This window comes from Peromyscus eremicus, chromosome 7 (assembly GCF_949786415.1).
Source record: "Peromyscus eremicus chromosome 7, PerEre_H2_v1, whole genome shotgun sequence".
NCBI lineage: Eukaryota > Metazoa > Chordata > Mammalia > Rodentia > Cricetidae > Peromyscus > Peromyscus eremicus.
Genome location: NC_081422.1, coordinates 59,360,380 through 59,377,685, shown reverse-complemented (window position 1 = coordinate 59,377,685; position 17,306 = coordinate 59,360,380). Strand labels below are relative to the sequence as shown.

Genomic DNA, 17,306 nt, shown 5'->3' with positions numbered 1-17,306 from the left:
ACCGCATTTTTAATTCTCAAATTTCCTTCTTTGTAAAATGGGGGTAAAATACCTATTAAGGTCATTGGCAGGAGTGAAGAAATACTTAGACTACCACACAGAACATAGACAGTAAATACAACTTACTTTACATAAAAGTTAGTATGTGAACAGCTTGCTTCTAATATTAAAAATCAGAATTTCAATGTCTTATAGTAGAAGATAGAACAAACAAATTATAGCAAATTCATCCAATGCAGCAATCTTCATTAAAAATTGCTGTTTTTTGGTTGGAGAAATGGCTCAGCAGTTAAGAGCACTGGCTGTTAACTCCAGCAACTACATGGTAGCTCACAACCTTCTGTAATGAGATCCGATTTTCTCTTCTGGTGTGCCTGAAGACGTGTCACTCATATACATTAAATAAATAAACATTTTTTAAAGGATTGCTACTTTCCCTAGACCCCCTTTATCCACACGTTCATTTTCACAGTTCAGTTCCCTGTGGCCATTTGGTCATACTGACTCCCTTTTCCTTCCTCCCCCAGGTCCCCTGGGTCTCCTTTAACGCTCAAATTCATACCCTCTTGTTTTTGTTCTTCTTTAAATAACTCCAGTTAGTGCTCCTATACGTGCATGGGTGTGGGGGCATCCACTGGAGCATGGCAACCTAACAGTGGCCACACCTTCCTAGAACACTCACTCTCGGGGCTGGAGAGACGGTTCAACAAGTAAGAGCACTGGCTGCTCCACTAAAGGACCCAAGTTCAATTCCCAACAACCATATGGCAGCTTACAACTATTTGTCATTCCAGTCCCAGGGGATTCAATGGTGCATCTTCTGGCCTCCATGGACACCAGGCACACAGATGTACATGCAGTTAAAACACCCAGAAATATTAAATAAAAGCAGAAAAGTTACTCTCATTCCCCCAGCAGCCATCAACTGCCAATAGATCTTCAACTAGAGATGGGGCCTCGTCAGCACCTCCCCTATCAGTTTAGAATGTTTAACCTGAATGGCATTTGTGATGGGAACTTGCACTATCCTGTTCCATCCTGCCTAGGACATGAATCATCCCTTTGTCCAGAATATACTTGCATCGTGTGCTATCTGCCCATTACTCACTCAACAGCAACAGCAGTGCCTGTGTTTGAGAAGTCCTCACTGTACTTAACAATGGCTCCAACATATCAGATAGTGATGTTGGCTATTGTTATACTTCTCTGTTATATTTCATTACTAGTTGCTGCTACTAATCTCTTACCATGCCTTATGCATAAGTTAAATTTTATTATAAACACACATACACACACATGCACACACACACACACACACACACACACACACACGGAAAAATATAGTATATTTATGATTATTCAAGAATCTAGGGGAGGAGTCAGAGTTAAAAGCTTAAGGCTCAGCAGTTAAGAACGTGTACTTCTCTTGCAGAGACCTAAGTTCTGTTCCTACCAATTACATCAGGCAGCTCACAAGCCTGTAACTCCAGCTCCAAAGGTCCACAGCTTCTGGCCTTTGTGGACACCTGCACTCATATGTACATACTCAAATACACACACACACACACACACACACACACACACACACATTAAAGAGAAAATCTTTTTGAAAATCTAGGAGCGTCACTAGGAGTCTTGGAATATGTTTTCATAGGTTCAGGGGAAGTTGTATGCATTAAAAGATGTTCAATCTCCACAATAACCAAAAAAAGTTAAAATCACAGTGATTTATACTTCATTAATTCAAAAGACATTAACTGACAACAATCAATGTTGGCAAGGCACAGGACTAAAGAAGGGGTCTTATACACTAGGGCTAGGGCTAGAAGAAATACAAATTATCACTGGGGTTTCTTTTTTTTTTTTTTTTTTTTGAGACAGGGTTTCTTTGTGTATCTCTGGCTGTCACTTGCTTTGTAGACCAGGCTGGCCTCAAACTGAGAGATCCACCTGCCTCTGTCTCCCGAGTGGTGGGATTAAAGACATGCACCACCACCACCCAGTTACCATCATGTTTTCAAATTAATCTGTCAACATATTTCCAAAGACACAGTATACCCACGGACCCACCAATTCATCAATGTTTTTAAAACATTTTTATTTATTTATTTATGTGTATGAGTGCTTGCCTGCTTGTATATATGTGGACCATGTGCATACCTGGCACTCTCAGAGGTCAGAAGAGCTCATCAGATTGCCTTGAAACTGGAGTTGCAGATGGTTGAGAGCCACCAAGTGGGTGCTGGGAACCAAATCTGGGTCCTCTGCAAGAGTATCCAGTGCTCTTACCCTTAGCCATCTCTCCAGTCCCCAGTTCTACTTTCAATTATTTGTTCTCCCACTGTCATTTTAACAAACATTCATAGAAAAAGGCATAGAGTTGATCAAAGCTGCATCACTGTTAATATGGAAAACTAGAAGTAACTTGTATTTATCACCCTATCTTTATACTTTCTGGAATAGTTTGTAGTTATTGAAAGACAGTAGAAAGTCATATTTAACTAACACAGATAAGTGGCTAAAAAAAAAGCTTGTGTTGAATAGAAATTACACACACACACATACACACACACACACACACACACACACACACACCCCTAAATGGGACCAAATGTGGTACCACACATCTTTAATCCCAGCATTTGGGGGGGCAGAGGCAGGTGATCTCTATGAGTTCAGCCTGGTCTACATAGTGAGACCTGTCTCAAAGGAAAAAAGTAAGTAAATGTAACTTTTTAAAGATTATTCTGGCATGGATCAGGCTTATGACACTGAATGGTTAGGAGGCGATCAAGTTCAAGGTATGTTTTGAAATGAGCGTCAACAGAGTTTATAGGAGAACACAATAAATAAAAAAAGAAAGGTTCACATTTCTCCAAAGTTTGTTAGTCTAAGTAAGTTTAAGTGAAGTTTCCATTCATTAGACAAGCAAGACTATGGCAATAAGAAGTTCTGAAAAGGTACATCAAGATTTCACTGCAGGTCATGTTAAATTTGAGGTGCTCTATTAGGTACAATAACTAACAAGAGACAATAAATTAAAGGGTCTGGTCAGATACAGAAATTTACAAGTCACCACATGTTGTATTAAAACAATTCGATCAACAAGGGAGTAAGCTTTGGTTGTGAAGGTGAATGCACTGAGGACTGAACCCTGAGCACTCCACTGAACAGGAAGCTGGGAGAGAGGAAGGGAATGACTGGTGAGGTAAGAGAGAAAAGAATCAAGTACATAGGCCAGTGCCACTATAGATGGAAAAATATTACCATCTAGAACAAAACCTAAAGAATTGAGATGAAGAATTGATCACTGGATTCAGTCACAAAAGAATCTTGAGATGAAGCAGTTTAAAACTTCACTGGAAAGAGCCAAAGTGAAGGGCGAGGTAAAATATATTCAACTTGCCGGGCGGTGGTGGCGCACGCCTTTAATCCCAGCACTCGGGAGGCAGAGCCAGGCAGATCTCTGTGAGTTCGAGGCCAGCCTGGGCTACCAAGTGAGTTCCAGGAAAGGCGCAAAGCTACACAGAGAAACCCTGTCTCGAAAAACCAAAATATATATATATATATATATATATATATATATATATATATATATATATATATATATATATATTCAACTCTTTTTTTGCATGGGATGGGGTTGTAACAAGGTCTCAAGTAGCTCAGAGTGGCTTTGCACTTGCTATATGGCGAATGATGACTTTGAATTTCTGATCCTCCTGCCTCAATTCCTGAGTGTTGTAATTAGAGGCATGCTCCACCACACCCAGTTTATGCAGCACAGGGGATGGAAACAGGGTCTTACGTGTGCTAGGCAAGCACTACACTCAGCTATACCCTCTCCATCCCCAACCACATACTCAGCTTTACCCCACCCCTTCTATCCTCAACCAATACATAGATGTTGAAAAGTTTCGCTGAAAAGAATGGTGAACTGGGACAATGGAAGAGAGAAGAATATGGAATGAAACACTTTTAAAAAGATGGCCATCTTGCAACAAGTTTTGCAGGCGTTTAACAGAAGAAAACTGATGGTGAACGAAAAAGTAGGGTAGACTGCCAAAGCCATGTCCTTAGAGCTGTGTATGCATGGGATCCAGTATGCAAGGGTGGGAACAGGGAGGCAGCCATTTACTGATTTTGTAGTAACACAGAAAAGTTATTTAAGTTAGAAGGAAGAAGGGGAGAGGGAAAGAGGAGCAGAGGAGGACACAGCTTCTTCCACAGTTTTCTGTGAAAGTACAATTATTCTTCACTGATGAGTGTCTAATTGTATTAGAGCTAAGGAAATGACTTACCATACTATTGTTGAGATTCTTGTCAACTTTGCAGTATGTGTGTGGTGGACTTTCTCCTTTACTGGGTATAATAATGCATATGTCTGTGACAGCCAGGGTGTTCTGAGTCATGTTTTCAGAGGCTCTTCGGTAAGTGATGTAGATTCTTTGTGACGAGGTACTGCCACTAATATTGGCAGGTCGTCCATAGGGAGTATTCTGAATAATCTCACAGCCCTGTTTTAATCTTTCTTTCCAGTCATATAATACCCTAAAACATAAAATTTTTAAGAAGTAAGTACACAAAGTTCCCTCAAACCTGAAAGATAACAATCTCAAGTATCACGGATGCACCCTAAAACGCAGCACTATATAAACTATGTGTGCCAGTATACACTAAAAATTCCAGTACTCCGGCCGGGTGGTGGTGGCGCACGTCTTTAATCCCAGCACTTGGGAGGCAGAGCCAGGCGGATCTCTGTGAGTTCGAGGCCAGCCTGCTCTACAGAGAGAGATCCAGGAAAGGCGCAAAGCTACACAGAGAAACCCTGTCTCGAAAAAAAAAAAAACCAAAAAAAAAAAAAAATTCCAGTACTCAGGAAGAGGAAGCAGGAGGATCAGAAATTCAATATCATCCTTGACTACATTACAAGTTCAAAGCCATGGCTACCTGAGATTCTGTCACAATCTATACATCTTCTGCAAAAAAGACTTGGGTATATTCTGCCCCCATTTTTCACTTTGACTCTTTCTAGTTAAGTTTTTTGTTGTTGTTGTTTGGTTTTGGTTTTTGGTTTTTCAAACAGAGTTTCTCTTTGTAGTTCTGGCTGGCCTGGAACTCGCTCTATAAACCAAGCTGGCCTCAAACTCAGAGATCCACCTGCCTCTGCCTCCCAAGTCCTGGGATTAAAGGTGTGTGTTACTACCTCCTGGCTTCCTGTCAAGTATTTTTTTTACTACATTCTACAACTTATTTAAAGACTAAATTGCACAGTCCTTTTTACTAAAGAATAACTGTTTCCCTATTAAAACTTCAAATAATGCTTTGTGCTAATAAATACAGCAGAGTGGCAATAATTAAATACAAGGACACTTAATGTTCAGCATTCCAATTAGTTAAGTTATTTATTAATATATTTACTTACCTATGTTCTATAAAATCAAACACACTCTATGGGAAATATAACTGTATTCTAGTCAAAGTTAAAATCTACAGAAGGTTGCATGACAAGACAGTATCTTCTTGCATACTTTTACTCTAATACTTTCAATAAGGATTTCCAAACACAAAGGAGTTAAAAACATCTTAATTATTTAAAATGCTACTTCCAGTTGTATTACCTTAGGCAGCATTTAACCTCTCTGAGCCTTATACTACTTAGTTATAAAATCAAAACATAGGCCAGTGGGTAAAGACACTTGTCACAAAGTTTGACAACCTGAGTTAGATCTTGCAACCTACATGGTAGAATACACACACACACACACACACACACACACACACACACACACACACACACACGGGGTGGGGACAGAGAGACAGGCACAGACAAATTAAATAAATAAATAAATAAATAAATAAATAAATAAATAAGTAAGTAAATAAATAAGTAAATAAATAAATTCCCTGGCTTCAGAGATACTATGATGAGATGGATATCATAAAGAATGGAGAGGAGGCTGGAGAGATGACGCGGTGGTTAAGAGCACTGGCTGCTCCTCCAGAGGACCTGGGTCCAATTCCCAGTACCCATTTGGTGGCTCACACCCATCTGTAACTCATTTCAGGGGATCTGATGCCCTCCTCTGGCCTCCCTGGGCACTAAGCATGCATGTGGTACACAGGTATACATGCTGACAAAACATGTATACACATAAAATAAAATTTTAAATGGAGAAATATTTGTAAATCATACACCTAATGAAGGATTGCATTAAGAATTTGGAATGAGGGGCTGGAGAGATGGAAGAACATTGGCTGTTCTTCCAGAGGACCAGGGTTCAATTCCCAGCACCCACATGGCAGCTTACAACTGTCTGTAACTCCAGTTCCAGAGGATCTGACACCTTCATACAGACAGACATGCAGGCAAAGTAACAGTCAATGTTCATAAAATAAAAAATAATAATAGTAATTAAAAGAATTTGGAATGAACTCTTTAGCTTATCAATAAAAATATAACCCAATTAAGAAATGAGTAAAAGAGCTAAACAGACATTTCTCAAATGATACTTGCCAATAAGCACATGGAAAAATGTTCAGTATCATCACCAAACACAAGAATGCAAATTAAAATCACAATTAGATTCTATTTCATACTCACTAGTACAAATATAATCAAATAGAAATACGAAATCTTATGCAGTCTGTGAAAAAAATCAAAACCCCCACACCCTGTTGGTGGGAATGTGCAATACTTGTAAAGCTTCTTTGGAAAATATTCTGGAAGTTTCTCAAAAGGTTAAATACAGAATTATCATATGATCCAGAAATTCCACTCATAATATACACAAAAACAACAAAAACATATCTACATAAAACTTGTACATGAATAATCATAAAAGCATTATTAATAATAGCCTCAAAGTATAAACAGCCCAAATATCCATCAACTGGTGACAAGATAAACTATAGAGCAGCCATATCTTGAAATATTATTTGGTCATTTAAAGGAATGAGGTACCAGTACATATTACAACATGGATGACGCTTAAAACATGTTAAGTTAAAGAGGCCAATCACACAAGACACATACAGAATAATTCCATTTTCATGAAAAGTCCCAAATAAGCAAATCTATATGCAGACTGCCTGAGACTGAGAAGGTTAGGGAAACTGGCCAGCACACACTAATGAGGACAGGATTTCTTTCTGGTTTTTTTTTTTTTTTTTTTCAAGACAGGGTTTCACTGTGTAGCTTTGTGCCTTTCCTGGAACTCGCTTTGGAGACCAGGCTGGCCTAGAACTCACAGAGATCCACCTGCCTCAGCCTCCCGAGTGCTGGGATTAAAGGCGTGCGCTACCACGGCCCAGCTAGGATTTCTTTCTGACATGATGAAATATGTATTCTAAAATATGTTGTGGTGATAGTTGTACACCTCTGACTATACTGAATTATATGCTTCAAATGGCTAAGATCACACTGTACATAATTATATTTCAATGAGGTTGTTATAAGTAGAAAAGAGCCTCCAAATCCAATATAGTAGGGATCTAATTTACCCCAAGATCCTTATTTGATACATGGTTAAGCATCCATCTATAATTATGTATGTGTACCCGTAGTTTCACTAATTTAAGAGGTTGAGGAAGGAGTTTGAGCAAGCCTGGGCAACACCGAGTCTTATCTGAAAATTTTTTCAATTTAAAATTTGTGATAAGGGTAATAATTAATTTTCTGGTACCCTCTGAAAATAAATTTACTCTCTCCTTTGTATCTAACAGGAAGGTGAGCACTAGGACTCTCAGGACAGAGAGATGGAGACAGAGTGAATATAGAATTGTAGGTATGCATTGCTTTATTTTTTAATTCCTGACCCCCTTTTATTAACAGGTAGTAGGGGAAGAATAGGTTCTCACTATGTAGCCAAGCCTGGCATCAAACATAACAATCTTCCTGCCCTAGTCTGCCAAGTGCTAGGATTACAGTCATGTACCTGTAATCCTATACCCAAGCAAATGTGTCTGGTTCTAAAGCTACCATACCACTATTAATGCCCATAACTAACAGTTAACTTCAAAATTTACAACACATACAATTTGGATTAATAACAGTAATTCATTAAAAAAAATACTTACCCCAGATCTGTAAGTGGAGGTTTATCTCTCCCTCTCTTATAGCAAAGGTAAATCTGGGGTCCTACAAGACTTCCATTATTGAGATCTGCTGACAATCCAGTTGGAGTAACGTCAATACATGTGTAATCCCGTGGCACTTCCTCCCCAAGGGATTTGATGATAACAGAAACGTCTGTGATGGGTTCTTTAGGTTTAGCCACTTTGTGACAGGCATCATTGAAATGAATTTCCTCTTCAAGAGGCTTTGAGACATCAGTTAAGCCTGCTACAACAAAGTAGTCAGCAACACGAGGCCCCTTGTCTTCAATCATCTTCCATCACTAAGTTTACATCTAAGTGAAAAAGAAAATATCTTATTCTATAATTGGCCACATCAAAGTACAAATCTATAAAGAATGCAAGTTCTGTTCACCCTAGTATTAGATATTTTACCAATGTAAGTGAAAAACATGCCTTTTTTGAAAATGAGACAATCTTTAGCAATTTTATTATAAAACTAATGCAGTCATTTCCGATTCTGGTATCATGGAAACCTAGATCACTGAAGTAGATAACAACAACAACAAAAACCCAGCTCTTTAAATATATACATGAACCTTTAAAATATAATGGAAGTTCCCACAGCATCAAAATACTGAGGAGACCGAAAGCCAGAATGCAATCAATTTATAAGCTAATGTTGGATCAGAGACTCTGCCATCTCCTCAATACTCCTCAATAATCAAGGAGTTGGGCTTTAAAAGGCATTACAAGGACAGGAACAAGGCTTCTGGTCCAAATCAGACAAGGAATTGGAATGGAAACAGTTATATAAAGCCAAAAGCCCCAAATGACTAGACTCTTGCTTAAAGAGTGGATTTTCAAACCTATCCATATCGGGCTTGGGTGTGGCTCAGTGGTAGAGGACATGTGAGGCCCTAGGTTCAACCCCAAGCACTGAAACCCCATCCCCTGACATACAAGGAAGCTGGCTTCAATGCACTCCTGGCTTGTGCTGCACTTAGACTCTGGAGCTTGAACTTAAGCCATTTAGAAGGTTCCAGGAAGCTCCAACTGAGAAACGTACAATCAAAGTATTCTGAGACTAGTGATATCCCTGGGGGAGCAAATGTAAAGCAGCTCTTGAGGCTACACCCTAAACCCAGGTTTCCATAGACAAGGCCCACTTGAAGATGAGCTCCTATTCTAAACCACAAAAACATACAAGGAAAAATCTACCACGAATAAGTCTCAGCATATACAACAAACAAATACTCAAATAAAAGAACATAACCCTCTTACAATAAACTAAAAAGACAAATATATTCATAGATCTAGAAGCCTTTAGAGTAAAACCTCCTTCAGTTGTCTACAATCACTTAAACCTTCTTTTCTTCTTTAGGCTAATATGCTGCTAGCATTGTCATTAATTGTAAAGCATTGTTACAGGGTGAAAGTTCTATTTAAAACAACAATCCAGCATGAGTCTCATGTCAGTCTTGGTTTTAATAAAGGCAAACAAGAAAAAGACTTCAAGGACAAACAAATTAGGCATGCATATGCCATCAACCTCTTTCTCAGTTACTATTTATATGACATATGGGGTACATAAATGACTATAGCATATATTTCATATACATGGAAAGGTTAATATTAAAGTTAGTCATTTATTTAAACTCTAGGATTTCCAAAATGTACTTGAGCAATAAACCCTATTTTACCACCTAACAACTAGAAAAACTCTACAACATGCTCTAAAAATTGCTAGTTCAAAGTAAATAACCTTCCCTGAGAGAATTTGTGTCATGCATCAGAGTAAACCCTCCCATACTGGGCTGAGAGGATGGCTCAGTGGGTAAAGTGCCTGCTGTGTAAGCACGATGACCTGAATTCACATCCCAGCACCATGGAAAAGCTAGGGGTGCTTGAGGAGGGGGAAATAAAAACAGTAGATCCCTATGTTTCCCTCAAACTTACTGACCAACCAATCTATCCGGTGAGCCCCAGGCTTAGTGAGAAAACCTTTGCAAAATATGAGGCAGAGACTAATACAGGAAGATACTGGATGTTGACCTCTAGCCTGCATGTAAATACACACTTGTGAATGAATGTATACATGCTTACACACACACACACACACACACACACACACACACACACACCCCTTCTATACTAAGAGGCAAATTTCTCTCCCTGTTTGTTTTTTTATGGTTGATGGGGATTGATCCTAGGGCCCTCTATGTGCCAGGGAAGTGGTCTACCATGAGCCTTTAGCCTCAGAAAGTAAATTTCTTTACATTAATATTTGGAAACTAGGGATCACAAAAAAACATGCACTTAATCCAAAGGTTCTCTAGATAATAACTGTAATACAAAGTCCTGAAATGTTATTAATTTTCAGTAACAATACTGCATCATTTATCAACAATTACTTGATAATTCTTTGTTCAAAATGTTATAGATAACTTTAGGAACTTACTCATAAAACAGAATGTTTAGGATCTGGCTCAAGGGAAAAGGCATTTGGTGCCAAGCCTGATTACCTCAGTTCAATTCCTGGGATCCACGGGGTGGAAGGAGAGAACTGACTCCCACAAATTGTCCTCTGGTATCCATTTACATGTCACAGCATGTGTGTACTACATATGTACAGATGCACACAATAAAATATAAATAAGATGAAATGCTTACAGGCCTCTTTTATACACCTGGGAGAGGAGTACGGGGTGAGGGTGATCAAAATAAACTTTAAGAAATTCTTTAAAAATTAATAAAAATATTGCATTAAAATTTATTATGTCTGCTGAGCTAGTATTTTACTTATTTTAAAAATGATTTACAGCATATGATAGCACCTTCAGAGGTTTTTCTTCCCCCACCCCCACCCCGAGATAGGGTCTCACTATGTAGCTCTGGCTGTCCTAGAACTGACTCTGCAGACCAGTCTGGCTTCAAACTCACAGAGAGGCACCTGTCTCTGCTTCCCAAGTGCTGGGATTAAAGACATGCACCACTATGCCCAGCCCAGATTTTCATACAAGATATTTTTGTACCTCAGTAAATCCAAGACCAGGCTAAGTAGTCTAATATCCTACAGTGCTGTGGATGGAAGCCAATCTCTTGCAAATAACAAGGCAAGCACTCTATCACTAAGATGGATACATTGCTCAGCCCCCGTATTTCACTTTAAGTGGAATCTATTGTCCTTGGAAATAGAAAACAAGAAGGATGTGCACTCTATTCCTAAGAAATAGGAGATAACTAAATTGAAAAGTCATTACAAGAAGGCTCTTACCCATTCAGCAACTAATGGAGATTGGTTTGTTTTTCTCCCTTTCAATCTCTGGCCAATCCAGATGCTTTTCATTTCTTACCTCACTCCATTAGGTCAAAGTAGTTAAGCATGTGCTACCAAGACTGCCTCTAAAGAAAACGCAAGAGTGAAAATCTGAGGGGATGTTGTCTACATAATATCATTATATACATACATATCATTATATATTATGTGTATATATTACCTATGCACATCAATATATAATATGCATAATATTATATATAATGATATATAAGTAAAATTCTGAACACTTAAGTTTTGCAAAATTAGTAACTACCAATGCCAGGTATAGTGACCAGACACTTCTGACATCAGTTTATAGGAGACTGAGGATAGTGAGTTTGAGATCTGCTTAGGCTATAAAAAGAAAGTATCAACTACTACTGAAATTTCCAGATATGATCTGATAATCACACACTCAGACTTACAAATGAAAATGATCAGTACCACAATGGGCCAGCTGATTAAATATAAGAAATTTTCTGCTGGATTTGAACTCACAAACCTCCTGCTTCATCTTCCTGAGTTCAGGGATTTTAGACTGTGCATTATACTCCCCTCTAAGAGACATTTTAAAACATCTTTCAATAAATTTTTTGTATCACCTGTTACTTACAATTATCATATAATGAGTATACCACAAATTCTTAAAGCTCTGGAAAATTAAATTTTCAGTGTTTAACACAGAAAAAACCCAACAAGAACAAATCACAATAAAAAAAACAAAAACTACTCACACATTACCGAAGTTTCTATTGGAAAACAGCAGTTCCCAACATGTGAATTCTTCAGGCCTCAGGATTGAGAAATACTGTATTGAAAAGAGGAGGAATTTAGGTTAAATTGATTCTAGTAAAATATCCCCCTAATGTATCTGTGGATACTTAAAGACCTACTAACAATAATTTTTCAATAAATACCAGATTATTCAAAAAGCACACTTTAGTCAAGAATAGATACAGACTTGAAAAGAAATTGATCCAGGAGAGTAAGAGAAAGCAGAATAACAAATGGAATAAAAGTGTGGGGAAGCAAGGGAAAGGAAATAATTTTAAATGCCTGTTCCTAGGGCACCTGTGGATAGTGTCTCATTCATAAAGCAAAAATACCTATTGAAGACAATTTAAAAGTAGATGCAGAAAAGTTCCACATACATGTTTCAAATAAGACTAATGTTCAAAGATTTTTCCTTTACTATAAATATCTACAACTTCTTAATATAATTAGCATATCGGTCCTTCACAACAGATACAATAGGGATAGGACAGAAGAACCAAAGCTGGGCTAGGAATGTTGCTCAGTGACAGACCACTGACCCAGTCTACACCAGGTTTAATTTCTAGCCCTACAGAAAAACAAGCAAACAAAAACCAAACCTCTGGCACAAAACAAGCCATGCTGTTTTACGAGACTTAGCATGCCGCTGTCATGCTTTCTTTAGATTGCGTGAGTGAAGAAGAGGTGGCCTCACTGATACAGTTTCAGGGTGCACTAACACTGACTACGGTGCCTGCTGAAGGTATTCCACAATGCTGGAAACACACAGGAAAGGGGTTTTGAGTCATCTGGGGGTCCAGCACATCCCCCCTGACCACAGTATCATGTGATGGTCCTTCTGTTCCCAGCCTCTTAAATCCTCTCGGATTACAGAAGAGTAAAGACCAACAACCCTTTAAAAAGGAATGACTTTCCTCCTTCCTTATCCTAGACCAATGGGGTTGTGGCAGTGTGATTTCTCAGTGACTTCCTATACTGTTCCTTCCTCGAGGGGGGGTAGACAGCCATCCCAGGATAAGTCTTTATCACTTAACCTGGAAAAACAAAAACAAACCCACGAGTCTCTCTGGGCCAAAGACTGCAGGAACACAAGCTGAAGTGCAAATCCTGTGTCCACCAAGAAGGAAAATCACCTTTACCTGATCTGGACCATTGTCGGGTGACAGGGGAACAGCAGCAGAAACAGGTAAGAATAAGCTTTAAATGACTCTTAGCAGGCAGAGGCAAGTGGAGCCCTTTGAGTTCAAGGCCAGCCTTGTCTGCAGAGTGAATTCCAGGCCAACCAAGGCTAGCTAGCTCTTTTCTCAAGGAAAAAAACCCAAAATCAAAAACAAACAAACAAAAAAAAACCCATGACATAGTTGGTCCTAGATACCAGTACACCAGCCTCTGTGGGAAGTGGGAGAGAATGAGATGAAGGACTTAAAATGTTTCAGTCACAGTTTTGATACAATCTCTTAGAAGGAAAGGTAAAAAGAAAGAATGAAAAATAACATAAATGTATAATCTTGTTACTTTTTGATTTCTATTGTTTGATTTTTGTTTTAAAGACAGGTTTTTACTATATATAGCTCAAGACAGCCTTAAGTTTGCAATCCTCCTGCCTCAGCCTTGCAGTACCTGGCATTCCTGGTGCCATCATGCTTGCCATGGCTGTTACCTTTTGGACTGCTAAAAGTGATCGAGATGAAGAAATGTTTTTAAGTAGGATAGTACTCTACTTCAGGCTCACTGACCAGCTTCAAGCACCAACTACGGAATGGTATATATATTTTTTGAAATATTTCTAAATCTTATTGCTCATAGGTAGCAAAGTTAACACAAATACTGACCTGGTGAAATATTTTTTTAAAAAAAATCCAGTGTATACAATTTCAAGTTAAAATACTATATATGTGAGGTTTTGAAATACCTGATAGGACATCAGCTTATTTAGACATCTATTAGATATTTAGGTGTGTCAAAACCAATTCAAAATACATTTTCTTTAAAAAATTAAACATTTATTCTGTGTGTGTGTGTGTGTGTGTGTGTGTGTGTGTGTGTGTACAGGCCACTGTGCACAAGTGGAGATTGAAGGACATCTCATGGGAGTTGGTTCTCTGTTATACGGGTTCCAGGGATCACACCGGGTTTTTAGGCTTGACAGCAAGTGCTGTTACACTCTGAAGACATCTGACCAGACTCCCAAATTTACTTTCTGTCGTATGAATCCTTTAATATAGTAAGGATATTGGTTTGACCATGATTTTATGTTCCACTAAACAATATTTGTATTACAATAAAAAAACCAGTTATCACTTGTGCAGTGGTGGCACACACCTTTAATCCCAGAACTAGGGAGGCAGAGGCAGACAGATTTCTGTGAGTTTGAGGACAGCCTGGTCTACAGAGCGAGTTACAGGACAGCCAGGGCTACACAGAGAAACCCTGTCTCTAAAAAAAATAAATAAATAAAACAAACAAACAAAAAACCAAAACCCAGGTATCATTTCCTTCAGTGTTGAAATTTTAGATTAATTTATTGTCACATTCCCAGTATCACATAATTCCATTGATAAACTTCTCAAAACTTTATTCTGACTCCATAAATTATGTAAAAATCAAACACCTGAAATATTATTAGAATTAACTGATTTTCTATTTAATACAAAAATATTTGCAAAGTATTCTGCTAATGGAGGTAATATATTACAGTCACTTCTTTACTTTCCATACATGCACAGAAAGATAAGAAAGAGGCAACTAGTTAGCTTTATTTACTAGCACATCGATGGTTGTAAAGGAGGGGCATGCTCCACAGTATAAATACATCAACGTGCTTCCTGTCACTAAGTATGTTAAGCCACTATTTTTCAGCACAGACTTCTTTAAATTGCTATTCTTTTTGACTGAAATTTTTACTTAAATTTTTTGAGGTTTATTTTTATAATATGTGTATGAGTGCTTGGCTGCATGCATGTCTGTGCACATGTATGCAGTGAGTGAAGAGGCACTGAATCCCTTGGGACTGGGCCTATAGTCAGTTGTAGGCTACCATGTGGGTGCTGGGAATAGAATCTGAGTCTTCCACAAGAACAGCTCTTAACCAAAGAGTTATCGCTCCACTGTGCTGTCTCTCCAGCCCCTGAAATTTTTACTTTTGAGATAGCTGGATACACATTTGGTTGAAAGAAAAAGACCTGGAATTCCTTTTACTGAGTTTTTTTCCATTAGCACATCTTACACAACCATAACACAATGTCAGAATTGGGACACTGACACTGATAATAACTAACTTGTCTTATTACCTAGGTTTGACTAATACTCATTTGTATATGTGTATATCTAAGTCTATACAGACTTAATGCATATGTATCATGTACCTGTCACTAGTCAAGACACAATGCACTTCCAGCACAAGAAGCACACATGTCATGACACCCTCTCCTTACTACATACATTTTCCTTAGGCACCACCTCCATCCCTACTTTCTGTAGCATGATTTCATATATATATCAGAAACTATATACTGCCCATGAAAGTAAAAGATGTTTCCTAAAGCAATAGTTCCTTACAAAAGGTGTGCAGAAACAAACCGAAGAATAAGGAATAAACACAGAAAGTTCTGTGGGTCACACTCACTCAGGCTAGGGCCCATTCCTTTTGATCATGATTCTACACACATATATAAAGGCATGTACATGCACATAAAAGATTATTGGCAGTGATCATCTACCCACTCACAATGAAGACCAGCCTCGTCAGTTTTAAGGTAAATATTCCCACTACAGAGAAACTACAGACTGAAAACAAACAGGCAAAAAGGATGTAAGGGAACAGCTACAGTGGGAACCCAGGTGTGAAAGAGCTAGAGGAGTCATCTTTGTTCAAGGGCAAGTTTGCCCCTCAGCTGATAATGGGGCCAGAGCAGAAGTAGCTAGTATTGTCTTGGGAATATGGATCTGTTCTTGACAGAACAGGATCGGACTGGAAATCCTGAGTCTTAATGCACGGTCACTTGTCTCCAGATAAAACTACCAGTAATCCAAAGACTGCTATGATTTCTGTTATCTTCTATTACAGCAGATAGAAACACATGGCAGGTGTGTGAACATTTACTAATGAGTGAGGTCAAAACAGTAGGAAACATAGGAAAGTGGAAACATCACAGAATCGTAAGATTTTAGAGTGAGGAGAGTCCATGGTGATTTTGTGTCAGTTACTCCTTTTATAATTGAGGATATTTTATAATTACAGTATAGAAGCCTGCCTGTAACCAAATAAAACAATCTATGACTTTTACTTTGGAGTTCTACCACACTATACTTCACATTCAAGGATAGAAGAGAAGAGAGCCCTTGAGGAAACTACTGTATGTTAGTGAACCTAGGCTTTGCTAGTCAAAAAGTCAGTATATAAATGCTCAAGTTAAACTTGACAAAAGAAAAGAAAAGGAATGAATAACAAAAATAAGACCAGAGAGTAAATGGAAAAAAAGAAAGAAATTGAATAAAGAAGAAAAGAAAGAAGAATTAAAAAAAAAAAAAAAAAGAGGGCCAGTGAGATGGCTCAGCAAGCCCGCTACCACGCCTAATGACTTGAGTTCCACTGCCAGGACCCACGTGGTAGGAGGAGAGAACTGACTTCCACAAGTTGTCCTCTGACCTCCAATCTAGGCCATGGCATGCATGCACATAAATAAAATAAATAAAAACGTAATGAAGTTTTTAAAAAGGGATTAAGAAGAAGAGGGAGGTGGCATAAAAGGGTAAAATAAAGGGCTGGAATATAGTTCTGCAGGTAGTGAGCACTTGCCAACACACAGAGCACTGGGTTAGATGCCCAGCACAATCCTCCCCAAACAGTTAATTAATAAATCATTTTTTTAAAAGAGGAAGTAGAGAGGTGAAAAGTGACTACAGTGGCATGAAGAAAAGGTACTAGGGAACTTTTAATGCTATTATGATTACTGAAATTTACTATTGCCACGGTGAAACCTGGATTACTCGAAAATAACAAAACTCAGTTACCAACCTTACACTGAAAGTCTGTTTGCAAGCAGTACTGTCTGTGAAATCCAAGTGTCCTGGCCCACCAGCATGAAAAGGAAGTCCGATTTTAAATTTCCTTTCTTGCACAGTCTTCTTTTACTTA

At 38.4% G+C, this 17,306-nt stretch overlaps 1 protein-coding gene across 3 annotated transcripts in view; it reads right to left on the bottom strand.

Moving 5' to 3' along the window:
* Positions 1 to 17,306, bottom strand: part of Dennd4a (DENN domain containing 4A) — a 106,070-nt gene that overhangs the window by 66,990 nt on the left and 21,774 nt on the right. For 2 of the 3 annotated variants that reach the window (XM_059268106.1, XM_059268103.1), the window contains exons 2-5: positions 12,130 to 12,203; positions 11,354 to 11,481; positions 8,080 to 8,411; positions 4,302 to 4,551 (exon numbers count right to left, since the gene is read on the bottom strand). In XM_059268106.1, the coding sequence (XP_059124089.1) occupies positions 4,302 to 4,551; positions 8,080 to 8,390 (561 nt within the window). In that variant the 5' untranslated portion in view covers positions 8,391 to 8,411; positions 11,354 to 11,481; positions 12,130 to 12,203. Of the gene's footprint in view, positions 1 to 4,301; positions 4,552 to 8,079; positions 8,412 to 10,601; positions 10,767 to 11,353; positions 11,482 to 12,129; positions 12,204 to 17,306 lie in introns of all 3 variants that reach the window. The other variant, XM_059268104.1, reaches the window with a different exon arrangement.